Source organism: Anopheles coluzzii, chromosome 2, assembly GCF_943734685.1.
Source record: "Anopheles coluzzii chromosome 2, AcolN3, whole genome shotgun sequence".
Classification (NCBI taxonomy): domain Eukaryota; kingdom Metazoa; phylum Arthropoda; class Insecta; order Diptera; family Culicidae; genus Anopheles; species Anopheles coluzzii.
This window is the reverse complement of record NC_064670.1, coordinates 77976381-77990986: the sequence shown is the minus strand read 5'-3', so window position 1 is coordinate 77990986 and position 14606 is coordinate 77976381. Positions and strand designations below refer to the sequence as shown.

Genomic DNA, 14606 nt, shown 5'->3' with positions numbered 1-14606 from the left:
ATTAAATCAAAGTGAAGAAAAAAACAAAGGAAGAAAATTAAAAAAAAAGCTTGAGTGAGAACACAACTACCAATCGTCTCGTTGAATAGACAACACAGTACCATGCTGAGCGTGTTAGTCTGTGTTGTCTATTCAAAGAGACGATTGTTATAAACATGTGGACAGTTGTTATATTAGTGTTACTCTACTAGTTACAATAATTTAATTATTATGACTGAAATTGAATTTGTGATATGAATAAAAAGAACTTGTTATGAATTTTATAAAAATATCCTTTATCATTTTATTTCCTTAACATTTTTCGAACAATAAATTGGCAATGAGCTCCCTGACTAAAAACGGTTTAATGATATTGGCTGGTATCATTGAATCCGTTCGTAGCGAGAACGTACGGCGTTCTCATGAAATTCTTGAAACACATTTCTTTAGCCCGGTCCTACAACGCCGCGGTAAATAACTGTAACAACCATCTAGTACGTTAGGAAAATGAGTGTCAGGACGTACACCGCCGCAACGAACGGATTCAATAATACCAGCCATTGTTATTTTTATAGCGATAATCTTGGCAATCTGTGTTTTTACTTCTTCGAATATGTATTTCATCGAAAATTATTGATAATTCGAACAAAAGAGTAATTTTTGAAGACATTTCGAATGATTGAGATGGATGATTGTTTGCCCTGTTCCTGTTGGCATTGGATTGTGGGTTAGTATTATCCATTGATTCCATGCTTTCTCTAAAATCTATGCACATGTTTTACAAAAGGCATGCTGTTCTGACGATTATTGAGACGTGTTCCGGAGTTGTCTGAAGTTCTTGCTTGACCAACTGGCACCAACACACCAAAGGCGCATTCAACGCAGCGTCTCACCATACTCAGCAGATGGTTGAAGTAATTTTTTGCCGGATCTTCACTATCTGGAAAAGGCCGCAGTAAGAAAGGTTTTAGCGGAAAACCCTGATCGCCTATAAACACCTGAGGCATTCTTTGGGTAGTACTAGGCAGTGGTTTAGGAGGAGGGATATTGAGCCGATTTGAACGAATGTGCTCAAACAATGATGATGACGACTTATAGACGCCGCTATTGCTACGACTCCCATATTCACCAACGTCAATGGCGATACATTTCCAATTCACATCTGCTACTGCTGGGAAATGCAGAGAAAAATATTTTGTATAGTTATAATATTGTGTACCTGAAAATGCCGGGGCCTTCATTCGGATATGCTTGCTATCTATGGCGCCGAAACAATTAGGAAAATTCCATTTATGGCGAAACTCCTTTTCCACATTCCTAAATGCAGACGTTGTCGGGAACGGGATAAACTCTTCATTAAACGTGTTCCAAATTGCCTCTCATGTTTAGTAGACAATGAGGCCGATTATATTGTGAGCAACACAATATGTGAATGATAAAGACTTAAAAGGTATTCCAGTCGATAAATACCTGAAAGAGAAACAATACTTTAGTAAACGCTCATATGACAATTTTGTTTTCTTTATTTATAAAAAATCTAGATTTCAGGTGCTGTTGTCGAAATAAATGGCTTAGGCGGCGCTCTAGCAGCAATCGAACACCGACACGAACAAACCCATATATATCATATGGAGGTGCACTGTCAGACATAAACGAACAAACAAGACAAACCTCGAGTCGGACATGTCAGTTGATTCTGTCTGTGATTTTCGATACCCACCTGTGCTGTGAGTATCTTGGCTGTCAAACGCTTCGCAGCTACAGTAGATAGAATTCCATGCGGGAGATTTTCAAGTTTGTTTATGTATTTTGTCTCTTTTTCCTCTTAAAATTGCATGAAAAATATTTAAAATAGCTATCAATAATTTTTGCAATGCTTCACAATCAATTATAACATCAAATATATAGGTTTGAAACGTATTAAACTATTGTGTGTACTAGTGATGGGTAAAGTTGGCAAAAATCCGGAGTCGACTCCGATCCGACTCCGATAAATTCGGAATCGACTCCGGAAGGTAGGTCCGCGCTGCAATATCCGGAGTCGTTTGGAATCGTCCGGAGCCGTACGGAGTCGCCCGGAGTCGCTCGGAGTCGCCCAGAGTCGGAGTCATCAGGAGTCGTTCGGAGTCGTTCGGAGTCGTCGGAGTCGGAGTCATCCGGAGTCGTTCAGAGTCGTTCGGAGTCGTTCGGAGTCGTTCGGAGTTGTCGGAGTCGTCCGGAGTCGCCCGGAGTCGTAGTCGTTCGGAGTCGTTCCGAGTCGTTCGGAGTCGTTTGGAGTCGTTCGGAGTCGTAGACTCCGGACGACTCCGGTCGACTACGGACGACTCCGAACGACTCCGACTCCGGGCGGATCTAGTGGTTCCATTTTGCCGGAGTCAGAATCGAACTAACAATAGTCGGAGTCGGATCGGAGTCGTGGGTGCGCTCCATACCGCACATCACTAGTGTGTACACAATGAATGTGTATGCACTGTATGTGTTTTGGCATGGAGGTTTGTTTACATTTTTGAAAATTAAAATTGAATGATTTTTATGTTATTATTCGTGTGAATAACTAGTAAATTATTTGTTGAATCTTCCCCCTGCAGATGGACATTAATTTAAACTATGAAAATGCTTCATTTTAGAGATGAAAAGATAGTCGTATTGCAGTGCATCATGACAGGTCTATAAGACATCGAACAGCTGACAGAGCACCTATCGAACAGAGTCGTGTTTGTTTGTCTCGTTCGATTGGTCCCAGAGCGCCGCCTTAGCTTGCGAGTTCTCGATCGCTCGAATGTTACCGAGGTAAACTAGCTAACGAGTTCGGAAAATAACCATGTCATCCCAAGTAGAAATTGTCAGGCGAAATGTGGGTAAAACAGGGGGGAAGGGTAAAAATCTGCTCGATCCGTGTGGAAGAGCATCAAATGTATGGTGGTGTGTGTAAACGTCAAGAGCTGCGGGTGCATTTTCAAATCAAAACAAACTGGTGTTGGAAACGGATGAAAGTGATTTCTTTTGCTTCGAACTTAAAGTTGTTTTTCTTATTTGTTTTGCATAAAACCAAGTGAAAATGGATCCTTCCAAACGCTTGAAGAAAAGTGGAGTGGCGAGCAAGCGTGCCAAAGCAATTTGGGAGCGCTTTGAAAAGGAATGGGAAGAGGAAAATCTTCCGGGAACAAGCAGCGGTGTCGATCAACAAGGTAAGTTATGTTTGTGCTGAAATTGTATGAAGTATGGAGAATGCAAGCAGAGCAATAATTTGTTATTGAATATTATTACACATTACAGCATCATCATACGGGAATGTGCAGCCGGATGCCGTGGAAGTTGCCGATATGCCCTTGGAATCAGAAGCAGCGGATTACGTTTCTGATGACGATGAAGACGCTGATTGCTCGGTGTTGGAAGACGATTGGAGTGAAGGCGTATTGGAGGACGAAGTCAATGAGGATGAGTATTTTGATGCTGATGAAGCCCCCGAAGGCAATGCTTATGCTAGCAGGCTTAGGATATGGGCTTTAACTCATAAAATAACGCATTCTGCATTGAGTGATTTGCTGGTGTTGACTCGTGAAACTACAAATATTTCTCTTCCTAGGTGTGCAAAGACGCTACTGAAGACTCCGAAACAGGTGGAGAGACATTTTACGGCCGTTGGAGAAGGGCAGCTTTGGTACCAAGGAATACAAAGCACTCTCCAACAATATTATCGGTAAGAATAATATGACTGTTTGGAATGAACATGTGGTAATTTTTGGGTTACTTTTTCGTTCTAGATCTGTACCACCAGTCATCAGATTGATAGAAGCTAATATCGCGGTAGATGGACTTCCGATGCATAATAGTGGACCAACGCAGCTATGGCCTATATTAATGCACATAGTTAATCTACCAGCACTGCCAATCATGGTGCTGGGTGTATTTTGTGGTGCGACAAAACCGAGCTGTTTGGAAGGGTTTCTCCGGCCTTTAGTGGATGATATCAACCGCGTACTGGTGCAAGGCATTGATGTTAACGGAATTATCATCGACTTTCGCCTGAAAGCTATTGTAGCAGATACACCAGCTCGTGCGTTCATCAAAGGTAAGAATGACACAGTAAACTTAATTGTACGAAATGAGAATTTTCAAAGAGAAGTAGAGAGTAACAGCAAATTTATTATATATTTTTAGGAGTAACGTATCCTCCTGGGCTGGAAGCATGTATTAAGTGCAAAATAGTTGGCAGCCATGACGGAACCAAAACAATATATGAAGGAACAGCTGAAGTTCGGACCGACAAAGAATTTAGAAACGGAGACTACGTGAAACACCAAAAATATTACACGCCATTATTAGATATAGATGAAGTAGACATCGTAACACAAACAACGATAGCCGATGACCTTCACTTGTTCGCACTAGGAATAGAAAAAAAATTACTTAAAGGTTTTACAACTGGTGCTTTACACCCTTTTCCGAAGTGGTCAAAACAGGAGCAGTTAGAAATTTCAAATATTTTAGTCAGGATCGAATACCCGTCAGAGATACATCGTAAGCCTAGGGCATTAAAATATTTAGGGTTTTGGAAGGGGTCCGAATTGTCAGCATTTTTACATCACGTTAGCATACCTTTGTTAAAAAACAGAATATCAGATGTAGCCTATGAGCACCATAAGCTTTTTTTCATTGCGGTAAATTTATTCTCTTCAAGATTATTTGAACAATATTGGATATTTGCTGGTCAGTTGCTCGAACAATTTGTATTAGAATATAGCACAGTTTATAGTCGAACACATTTAACAATTAACGTTCATAATTTACTACATGTAGCAGCAGATGTTGAAAATTTCGGGCCTCTTCCATTTTTATCAACTTATCGTATTGAGGACAAGTTAGGGTTTATGAAAAACTTAGCTAGAACAGGACATAGAACTTTAAACCAGATAGTGTGTAGATTAATAGAACTAACGCAATTAGAGGCAGCAGATGCAAGGAAAAAGGATGATAGAGTGTATCCATCACTAAAGGTAAAAAAGATGAGGTAATTTTGCTAGTCAAACCAAAATTTATGTTATGAAAAGGCAATAGAAATGGATGGTTTTTAACACAGGAGGATCAGATAGTAAGGTATTGTACTGCAGAAAAGTCATCAGATTCATATTTTATAGAAGGACGACTCTTAAAGGAGAAACAACCCACTTTTAGCCAACCATGTAGCTCGGCGATTATTTATAACTTTACAGCTAGGGTAGAAGATTTATCACAGGAAATAGTCAGGATAGAATTAAAAGAAATTAAATGCAAGCTAGTGGCAGTTAGTTTAGATCAGGGTAATAAATTTTATTTCAGTCCTCTTTTACATACATTTGAAAGTTAGATCTTAATTGTTATATGTAAGCTGTTAGGCTTAGAATAGGTAGTAAAGGTTTAAGTTTAGGTAAATATTTTTATTAGTTTAGTTTTGTATTAAAATGATTAGAATAAAATAGCCGAGTATGCCCGGGATAAGGCAAAATGCAAGGAGGAAATGCCTTAAGAACTAGAACAGATTGTTGGTATTTCATATATAATTTTTACTTATTAAATTCATATACGTTTACTCCAACATAGTTCATATCACAACTTGAATCACAACTCATATCCTAATTGTATAAATGCCTAAATCATTAATTCAATAAAAAACTTTTACAATTAATGGACCATTATATCTATCTAAATCTAAGCTTCTTTTTTACGTTTTACCGTATGTCGTAACCCTTTCACATCACTTCGTGCCTTTCCATGGTTAAGTTTCTTAACTAGAAAATCTTTTACAGTTCCATCTGAAACTGATACCATGTTACTACCGCCTACAAATTTGAAAAGAGCTATTACATGTATATATTTTTCCAAAGGTAGTTTTGGTTCTGGTATGCTTTTTCCTGACCACGTAAACAACGAAAAGAACTCTCTATCAAAGAGTAGATCTAACGTGCTGGATAATCTTTCATTAACATCACTGATACCTTTCAATATATTTACAAGCAGGTATATTGTTTCTGCCATGAAAATGCTGTTCGTTTTCAGTTTTTCCTCCATTTCCTCAAGCATTTCTAGGGTTTCTAATCTTTTAAAGTGTCCCTGTAAGCTCTCAGAATTTTTCATGCCGCTTGTATTTTTTAAAACTAGGCTGACCTCTTGTGAAGTGTGGCAACATACTTTTGATAAAATATCTATTTTCTTTTCTAAACGGTCTAACTGTGTATCTCCAGGTGATTTTTTTTTAAGGGTCGGATGATTGGTGTTGGAAATGGGTAAGGAACTGGTTCGAGGAGGTACGACGGGAACATGCGAAGCAACGGAAGAATTGAGCAAGGAACTTGATCGATCGAAAACTATTGGATCAGGACGGATTGGCACAGGTGGTTGTACAGGAGAACATGGAAGGGACAGAGAAGTCGTGCGTGGTGGCACGGTAGGACTGAGAGGGAGGGAAACAGAATGCCGGAACGAAACGTTTTGCACAATCGAAGTTGGACGGAACAACGAAGAGGTACGTGGAGGGACTGGGATTGGATTGGAAGTTGTGATTTTGGGGGGCAGAGAAGGGAATGAAATGTTGTGAACTCCTGAAGAACTTGGAAAGGATAAGGACGTGGTGCGAACAAGCAGGGGAGGTGAATTTAATGTGTCACCTGGAGATACACTAACCGGAACGCGCGATTGCTGTCTTTCTGCTGGACCAATTTGTATGAGATGGTTTTTATGCTGATGTTTTACGATGTTGTTGTTGCTATCGTTGTTGTTGTTGTTGTTGCTGTTGTTGACCGGCGCTTCAGACATTTTCCTATAAAGGTAAAACCAATTCAATTACTTTTGTTCTCAATTAACGCAGCTCACGCAAATCCGGAAAGCAGTACATCTCATTGAGGTAGTGCCGGCTGAACGATGGAACTGCGATCAAATCTGCGTAAGTACACAAAATTTAATAACCAACCTGTATATAATATTCTCTACTACAATTCACAGCTATGTACGGAGTCAATGCACTGGGAAACTTGAGAAAGTAGGCGCGGTTTCAATCCGATGCGAAGGCTGGAATAAATAGAATGTTTACAATCACATAACCTATATTTTTTTTCGCCTGCTGTCACCTATTTGCCATTGGTTTCAATGTGTGCGTGTCTCCGCGAAAACTTGGACATGCGTGCGTGCAATCCCATCTCCCGCTAAGCTGAAAACGGGAGATGTCAAATAGAAAAGAACAAAAAACTGCTCGATTTTTCTACTTGGGATATATGATGGAAATTTTTCGAGCATAATTCATATGGATGTTCTTGCATCGGTTAACAGTGTGGCGATTAGATTCGCAAATTAGCTAAATTCATATGAGTTGATGAAGTGTAGTTTTTTTTACTAGTTGGGTACTCCATTTTTTTTAAAACATAAGTAGGTATAGGTAAATTCAATAAAAACTCGAAATCGCTTCCTAATGACTTCGCCAAAATCAGAAGACTCCGTAAGATCAAAACTCTTAATTCAGAACCGTCCGCCGGTAGTCAGCTACCGGACCCATTCGGAGTCGTTCAAAGCTGTTCAGAACTGGCTCACAAATAGCTCTTGACGGCTCCGAACGACTCCGGCCCGAACCGTCGTTTTGATGCACCCGGAATCGGAGCTGAAGTAGCAATATTAGGAAGCAGTTTGGAGTCGTGGTTACGATTCCGGGAACCGATACATGCGCTCAAAACTCTTCTGTTGTCTCAGGTAACTTCTATTAAACATACCTGAGAGTGATCATCAATCGTTCCTCTGGACTAATGTTTGGTTTGTTTGTAGATTGCTTTGTTATAAGATGCTCTATCCTTCTCAGTATGAAGGAAAAAGTTTTAATTGAAACTCTCATAAACTCGAAGAATTTATCTTCTTGTTTCAAAAGTTCATGAAAAAATGTGTGGTATTGCCCTATGTTTTCACGTTTTTCCCACAGATCGTTGGTTTTATCGCGCCTTCTTTTTAAAAGTATGTATCGCAAAGCTATGCTCGAACTGTATAGTTCCGTTTCAGTATCTGAATCCATGTAAAAAAAACAAAACAAAACAAAACATATTGTATTGTATTGTATTGTTTATTGTATTTAGTGATTGGCCAAACAAGCGGCCTTATCACTGAATTAAAACTAAAACTTAAATAACTAACGCAGTGTACAATGACAAAACGGATCAACAAAATCTAGTAGGTAGGTGCCAGTCAAATGAAATGTAACGCTGATTAAATTTACGGGCCATCGCAGTCATTGGGTCGTTCTCGCTGTATGCACGTCTTGTAAGGTCAGTTCTTATTAGTCTGTAGTTACGGAACACTCTAGGAGGGACATTTATGTTGACTCTAGCCAGTAGTTCTGGCGAATCTATCTCACCGACAATAAGTTTGGACAAAAACGTACATTGGGCATTATCACGTCTCCTAGCAAGTGTGTCCAGACAAAACAACAAACAACGAGTATGATACGATGGACGAGGGGTTACATTACGCCACGGAGTGAAGTGTAGGACAATACGAGTAACTCTCTTTTGGACAGCTTCTATTCTATTGGACCAAACACTAGAGAACGGACACCAAACTGTAGAACTAAACTCGAGGATGGAACGAACATAGGACTTATACAGAGTTAACAGGCAGTGTGGGTCATTGAGTTCTCTCGAATGGCGACGAATAAATCCTAGCATTTTGTTAGCTTTGTCTAAAATATCACAGTAATGTTGTCGGAAATCTAGTTTGCGATCCAGGGTGACTCCTAAATCCCTGACCGTATTGCACCGCGGTAGCTGTGTCCCTGATATGCTATAGATATACCTTATCGGACTAGCTATTCTAAAGAAAGACATTGACGTACACTTATCAACAGAAATTAGCAGGTCGTTGTTGATACACCAGTCAGAGAAAACATCAATCGATCTTTGCAGTGAAAGAGAGTCGAAAGTGTTCCGTACGATACGAAACAGCCTAACATCATCCGCATAAAGCAGACAATCTGCTTCCGTAATGGCCAGTGTGACGTCGTTAATAAAAAGCGAGAACAGCAGTGGTCCCAAGTTGCTGCCCTGAGGGACGCCAGATGAACTCTCGAAAACGTTAGAGGAGACACCATCGATTTGTACGTAGTAGCTACGTTCAGAGATATAGGACCTGAACCAATTCACCAGCGGAGTAGAGAGACCGATCCGGGCGAGCTTAGCCAACAGCAAGCGATGGTTCACACGATCAAACGCAGCCTTAAGATCAGTGTATACTGCATCCATCTGAGCTCCGGAAGTAAAGGCTGCATGGCAGTTGGAGACGAATTCCACCAGGTTTGTGGTAACACTGCGTCGAGGAAAGAAACCATGCTGGCGTGTAGAAATATAAGAACGACAGTGATACATTAGCGAGTTTTGTATGACGATCTCAAACACCTTGGCACAAGAAGGCAAGGTGGTTATACCGCGGTAGTTCTCAGCAGAGTTTTTATCCCCTTTTTTGTACACCGGAAACATCACAGAGGATTTCCAGGCATATAAGAGTTAAGTTTGGACAAACATTTGATACAGTGATGATGATGCATATGATGATGGATATGATATTCAATTATAGATTGAATGATGTTTTGAAACACTATATATCTTTAAAACAATTAGCATGGTTTTATCGTCAAAGTACAGCTGCATGCGTTGATGATGTTTCGAGAATTGGTTAGATTTAAGACCAGTGGCGGATTTAAAGTGTTGGGTGCCCTAAGCGGCAAAAGGAGTGGAGGCCCATGGTAGGTGTTGAGCGATGGGGGATGTTGTTGCATTAAGTTTTGAATCCAACACACTTTAATTGTTTGCTGGCGGGGGGTGTTGAGATAGTTTATGAGTCCTTTCATCCATGAGGCCCCTATCTAGCACAAAAGCTCTCGATGAGACTCCTGTACACACTGTTCTATAAGTTGGAATTACCATAAACAGCTCCCGCGGCCGATCAGTCCGCGTACAGTTAAATCCGCCACTGTTTACGACATAATGAAATCGTGGTAAGCTTTGCAAAAACTTCCGTTTTGATTTTGATCCGATACGAGCGATGAATAACATTAGTCGGAGGATGAGAATCCATCATACTAAGTGGTTCGGATGATGATTCGGATAAACCGGATGATGGTTGTGAAGGAGCTGCAAGTAATGGAGAAGCAAACGCTGGAGATACTAACAGTGTTGTTGGCATAGCATCTGACGAAATGATCGACAAGTAGAACTTAAAAAGAGCTTAAAAGTTAATTCAATCATATTTCAAAAGATTTTACCTGCAGCGAAAGAGGTTAGGTGTCTAAACGACGCAATACTAGAGCTCGCTGGACAGCACCAGTTGTATGAATTAATAGCATAAAATATATGATTTTTCTCAGAACATAAACAATGACAATATATAATCTTACCCTTTATCCACTAGCAGTAACTAACAATAATTAAGAGCAGATTTATTTAAGCAAAAAGTTAACTTTAGCGTGTTAGCCTTTATTCAGTGGTTGCTTGAAGTGTGACGGTAAAAATTAAACCCACAACTTCCGGCACAAACGATCGGGTCATCGCCGTTTACGATCACGGCAGAGCATTTTAAACACTCCATGCCGTAAAACAAATCACAGGCGAAACTATTATCAACTAATTATACTTAAATTGATATCGACGCAGGCGTCTTCAAGCAAAAAAAAACACACACACACATTCTTTGGTGTCACACACACACAACACAAACTGCGTTACTAAGTTGGTCTGACACAAACACAAACACATACTTACACCGGGAAGGATCGATCGTTGTCTCAACGTACAACGCTGTTGACCGCACAATCCAACCGTAGTTTTACACAATAAACAACGTACACAATAGCAACAGTGACACCGAAAGAGTTTACAAACATTTAACAGCACTTGTGAAATTGTTTTGAGCGCTCAACTCTTTATTTCACACGTTTTACAGGAAAAACACAGAAAGCTAAACAGTAACACAACTACACTTGTCAGCAGTCACCAGTCCTCACCAGTGAAAAAAATTGCTTCGGATTTATTAGGGTTTGTTTTAAGTTTCCAACGATTGCAGCATTTTTGGTATGCTTTTAACAAACCATTCATGGCTTTAACTATTGCGTTCGGGCTTTTGGCCGAAACTGTAACTGCTAGATCATCTGCATACAAATAGTTTGTTGGGTTTTTTGATGAGGGCAGGTCAGAAATAAATAAATTGAATAGTTCTTATTCTTCTTCTACTTCTTTGGCTCAACAACCGATGTCGGTCAAGGCCTGCCTGTACCCACTTGTTGGCTTGGCTTTCAGTGACTAATTGATTTCCCCCCATAGCAGGATAGTCAGTCCTACGTATGGCGGCGCGGTCTATTTGGGGATTGAACCCATGTTGTTAAGTCGTACGAGTTGACGACTGTACTACGAGACCGGCAATTGAATTGTAAAAAAAAATTTGGAAATTGAATTGTATAGATGATAAAATACTTCTCTGCAGTACTCCAGCTACGGGTACGAATGTTTGAGATTTGGTTTGTCCGATATAAACTGAGTTATTCCTTTTTTAGAGAAATGATCAAATTATTTTTATAAGATATGTGGGTAATTTGAATTGTATAATTTTGTTTAAAGGACCATCATGCCAAATAGAGTCAAATGCATTTGTTAACGCTACGGTTATCACACAGCAGACTGTGTGATAACAACACAGCAGTCAGAGCGCGGTATGAGCATACGCGTTATATGGATTTGAGGTGTGCGGTGCAAACTCACGAACAAGAGCGCGGACTTATCACTGGAGAGAGGCCGCGTGTTTTTTTGACAGATAAACCATATAGATAGCGAAGAAATCAAGTGAATAAAAACGAGAATATAAAAACAGAGTAAGACACACATTTAGTTTACAGTTTTATTTAATAAACCAGAAATTCCGAAAGCAGTATTCTGCTCAAGCGGCATTTTCAGTGTCTAACAAAACTAGACCAGTGGATTCTTTTCTATTTCGATTTTTAGTACTCAATTTTTAGGTCTGTGTAACTGGTGTGTTGTAAACTTACCGGGTTAGAAATTACATTGGAATTGTGAGATGACGTTGTTACATCTGCTATGTATCTGCTATGTGCAAACGTGTATTGTGTGCAATTATTTTTTGCCCTTAGTTTTAGTTTAGTTTAGTAGTTTAGTTTGCCCTTAGGAGAGAAATTGGTCTATAATTTTCTGGGCTCGAGTGATCTTTTCCGGGCTTTGGAATAACCACTATTTATGCTATTTTCCATTGGGAAGGGAAGTAACCAATTTTTAAGCAACTATCGAAAATTATGTTAAGGTACAGTATCGTCTTTACAGGAAGCCTCTTAATTTCATTGTTGTTGCTTTCGTAAAAAAAATCAATTTTTTGTTGCTTTTCTTTCTTGTGTTTCAAGTTAAGTGATGCGAGTTTTGAAAGTGTGTTATGAGGGCATTGCTTTTTTCTATGGCGGTTAATAACATTCTGTTCTCTAGTTAGAGGGTTGGAATAAAGTGTTACTCGTATTTAAGTTTATTTACAATTTTAAAGAGGCTATTAGTGTTATTTCCTGTGTAATTATGTTATTTAAAGTGAGTGTTGTATAAAACAATGAGGTTGGCGAAAAGTGACAAATTGTTGTGTACAATTTGTGTTTATTATTATGCTGTTGACAGCCGAACCGTAACGTCGCCGATTTGGCGTTACCAGAGGGAGCAGAAAAAACATTGCCGCGCGAATCGAAAAACGGCCATCGCGCGAGCCATGAGATGAAGTCAGAAAGCATAGGAAAGCTAACGTGAATTTGTTTAACGATCCGCCGCGAAAGTTTACTTTGCTACGTTGTACGATTTGAGCAATAAAGTAATGCAGTAAACGACGAGTTAAAAAATCACGTGTTTGGCCGCGGTGCCACGGGGCTTTCTCAAGCTGAGAAAACATTCTCAAGCTTTCATTTAAGTTTCTCAAGCACTCGAAACTTGTTCTCAGATGCGAGCTCGTTGCCGTCGTCAATTTTTCTCACTGTGAGAAACTGATTAAGCCACTCATGCTTTATTTGGAGCTTTAAATAGTTTTTGATCGGATTTTTTTTTCAATTTTAAACATAAGACACATTTTCCAAAGTGATTACCGATAAAAGAATAGAAAAAGAACTGATTTTTCAGTTAGCCGATCGCTGCATCCTCAACTTTCTCAAAGATTCTCAAAGATTCTCAAAATCGATTTTGTTCCTATTCAACAAACGCTGAGAACGAGGATTTCTCAAAAGCACTCATGAGTGCTTGAGAAAATGAGCGTTGAGAATCCCCATGGTCCCGCGGTCTTTAGTTTCAGTAGAAGAAAGAACTTTGCTTCTAGAACAGTGAGGGACCATGCTTAGTTACGGACCTGGGCGATTTGATGCTCTATTTCTTTTTCAATGTCACAGTAAGCATTTTTGAAGGGAAATAAGGTTGTGCCTTTGCTATTTTTTTCTATATTTGTTTCTATGCTTTATAAGAGCTATAATATTGACTGGAATAATAATACAGTAGAACGTCGATTATCCGGGGACGGATTAACCGGCGGGCGGCTTACTCGTGCGCATAAATCTGACAGCTGTTCATACGTACGGCGAAAGTTTTCAGCGATAGTCAATTGGGTAACCAGTTTCTTGTGCAGCTCTGTAGTGTCTAGTGGTATTTTCGAAATTCGTTTTTGTTCATGAACAGTTGTTAAACCTACAGTTATTGATTAAAGTAATATTCTACTAACGATTCATCGATTGATTCCAGGTGAATTAATCATAAAACTAGTGAATTTCATATGTTTTATATGCGTTTGACATTTCTTGGACCATTATCCGTGCAAATCGATTAACCGGCAACCGCCCGGTCCGGAGCTGCCCGGATAATCGACGCTCTACTGTATTATACTTTCCCGGAATTACTTTTGGGATGGCACATTGTTTTGCTGATGCAATGAGAGTAGTAAACTTTCGGTAAGGTCTATGTTATTTTTAAAAAAATATTTGAAATTCTTCCAATTTGCCTTGCTGTAGTTGGAAATAGAGTTATATGCGACAAATTCAAAAGATGAGTTCTTAATGGTGAATGATCAGACGTGAGAGCAGTTTTGGTTCGTAATTCCGTTGTTGTACACATGTTATTGGTTAGCATTAAATCCAGAGTGGAGGAGTTTCTGGTGGGGTTGGATGAAATGTATGTGGGTTTATTTGGGAAATGTATAGAAAATTTACCTTTTTGAGCTTCTTTAAAGAGGATGTGGTGGATTGCTTATAGCAATGTCTTAGTTGTAGTCAAGTAGCCATTGGTTACAGCAACGGTGGTTACACTGAATATCGAATAAATGTAGTTAGTCTTAGTTCACTCTTAGAACGGTTTACATCGTCTTTTAATCGCTCCCACATTGGTGACCCCGACGTGATCTCCGGATTGTTATTAGTTCTCCTAATTTGAAAATTTGTGAACGAACATGTCTACCGAAAACGTTTCTAACTAAGAAACTTCCCCTGCTACTGCAGCCGTTTCGGTTAAACTTCCGGAATTCTGGAAGAACGATCCATCGTTGTGGTTTTCGCAAGCTGAAATTCAGTTTTTGTTGGCCGGCGTTCATAAGGATGAAACAAAATTTTA

General features: G+C 39.5%; 1 protein-coding gene across 1 annotated transcript; it reads left to right on the top strand.

Moving 5' to 3' along the window:
* The first annotated feature begins 2828 nt into the window (after positions 1 to 2828).
* Positions 2829 to 5749, top strand: LOC120952770 (uncharacterized). Its single transcript, XM_040372258.2, has 4 exons — positions 2829 to 3167; positions 3256 to 3679; positions 3744 to 4051; positions 4141 to 5749. The coding sequence occupies exons 1-4, from the start codon at positions 3038 to 3040 to the stop codon at positions 4992 to 4994; spliced, it is 1716 nt and encodes a 571-aa protein (XP_040228192.2). The 5' UTR covers positions 2829 to 3037; the 3' UTR covers positions 4995 to 5749.
* Positions 5750 to 14606: the final 8857 nt, after the last annotated feature.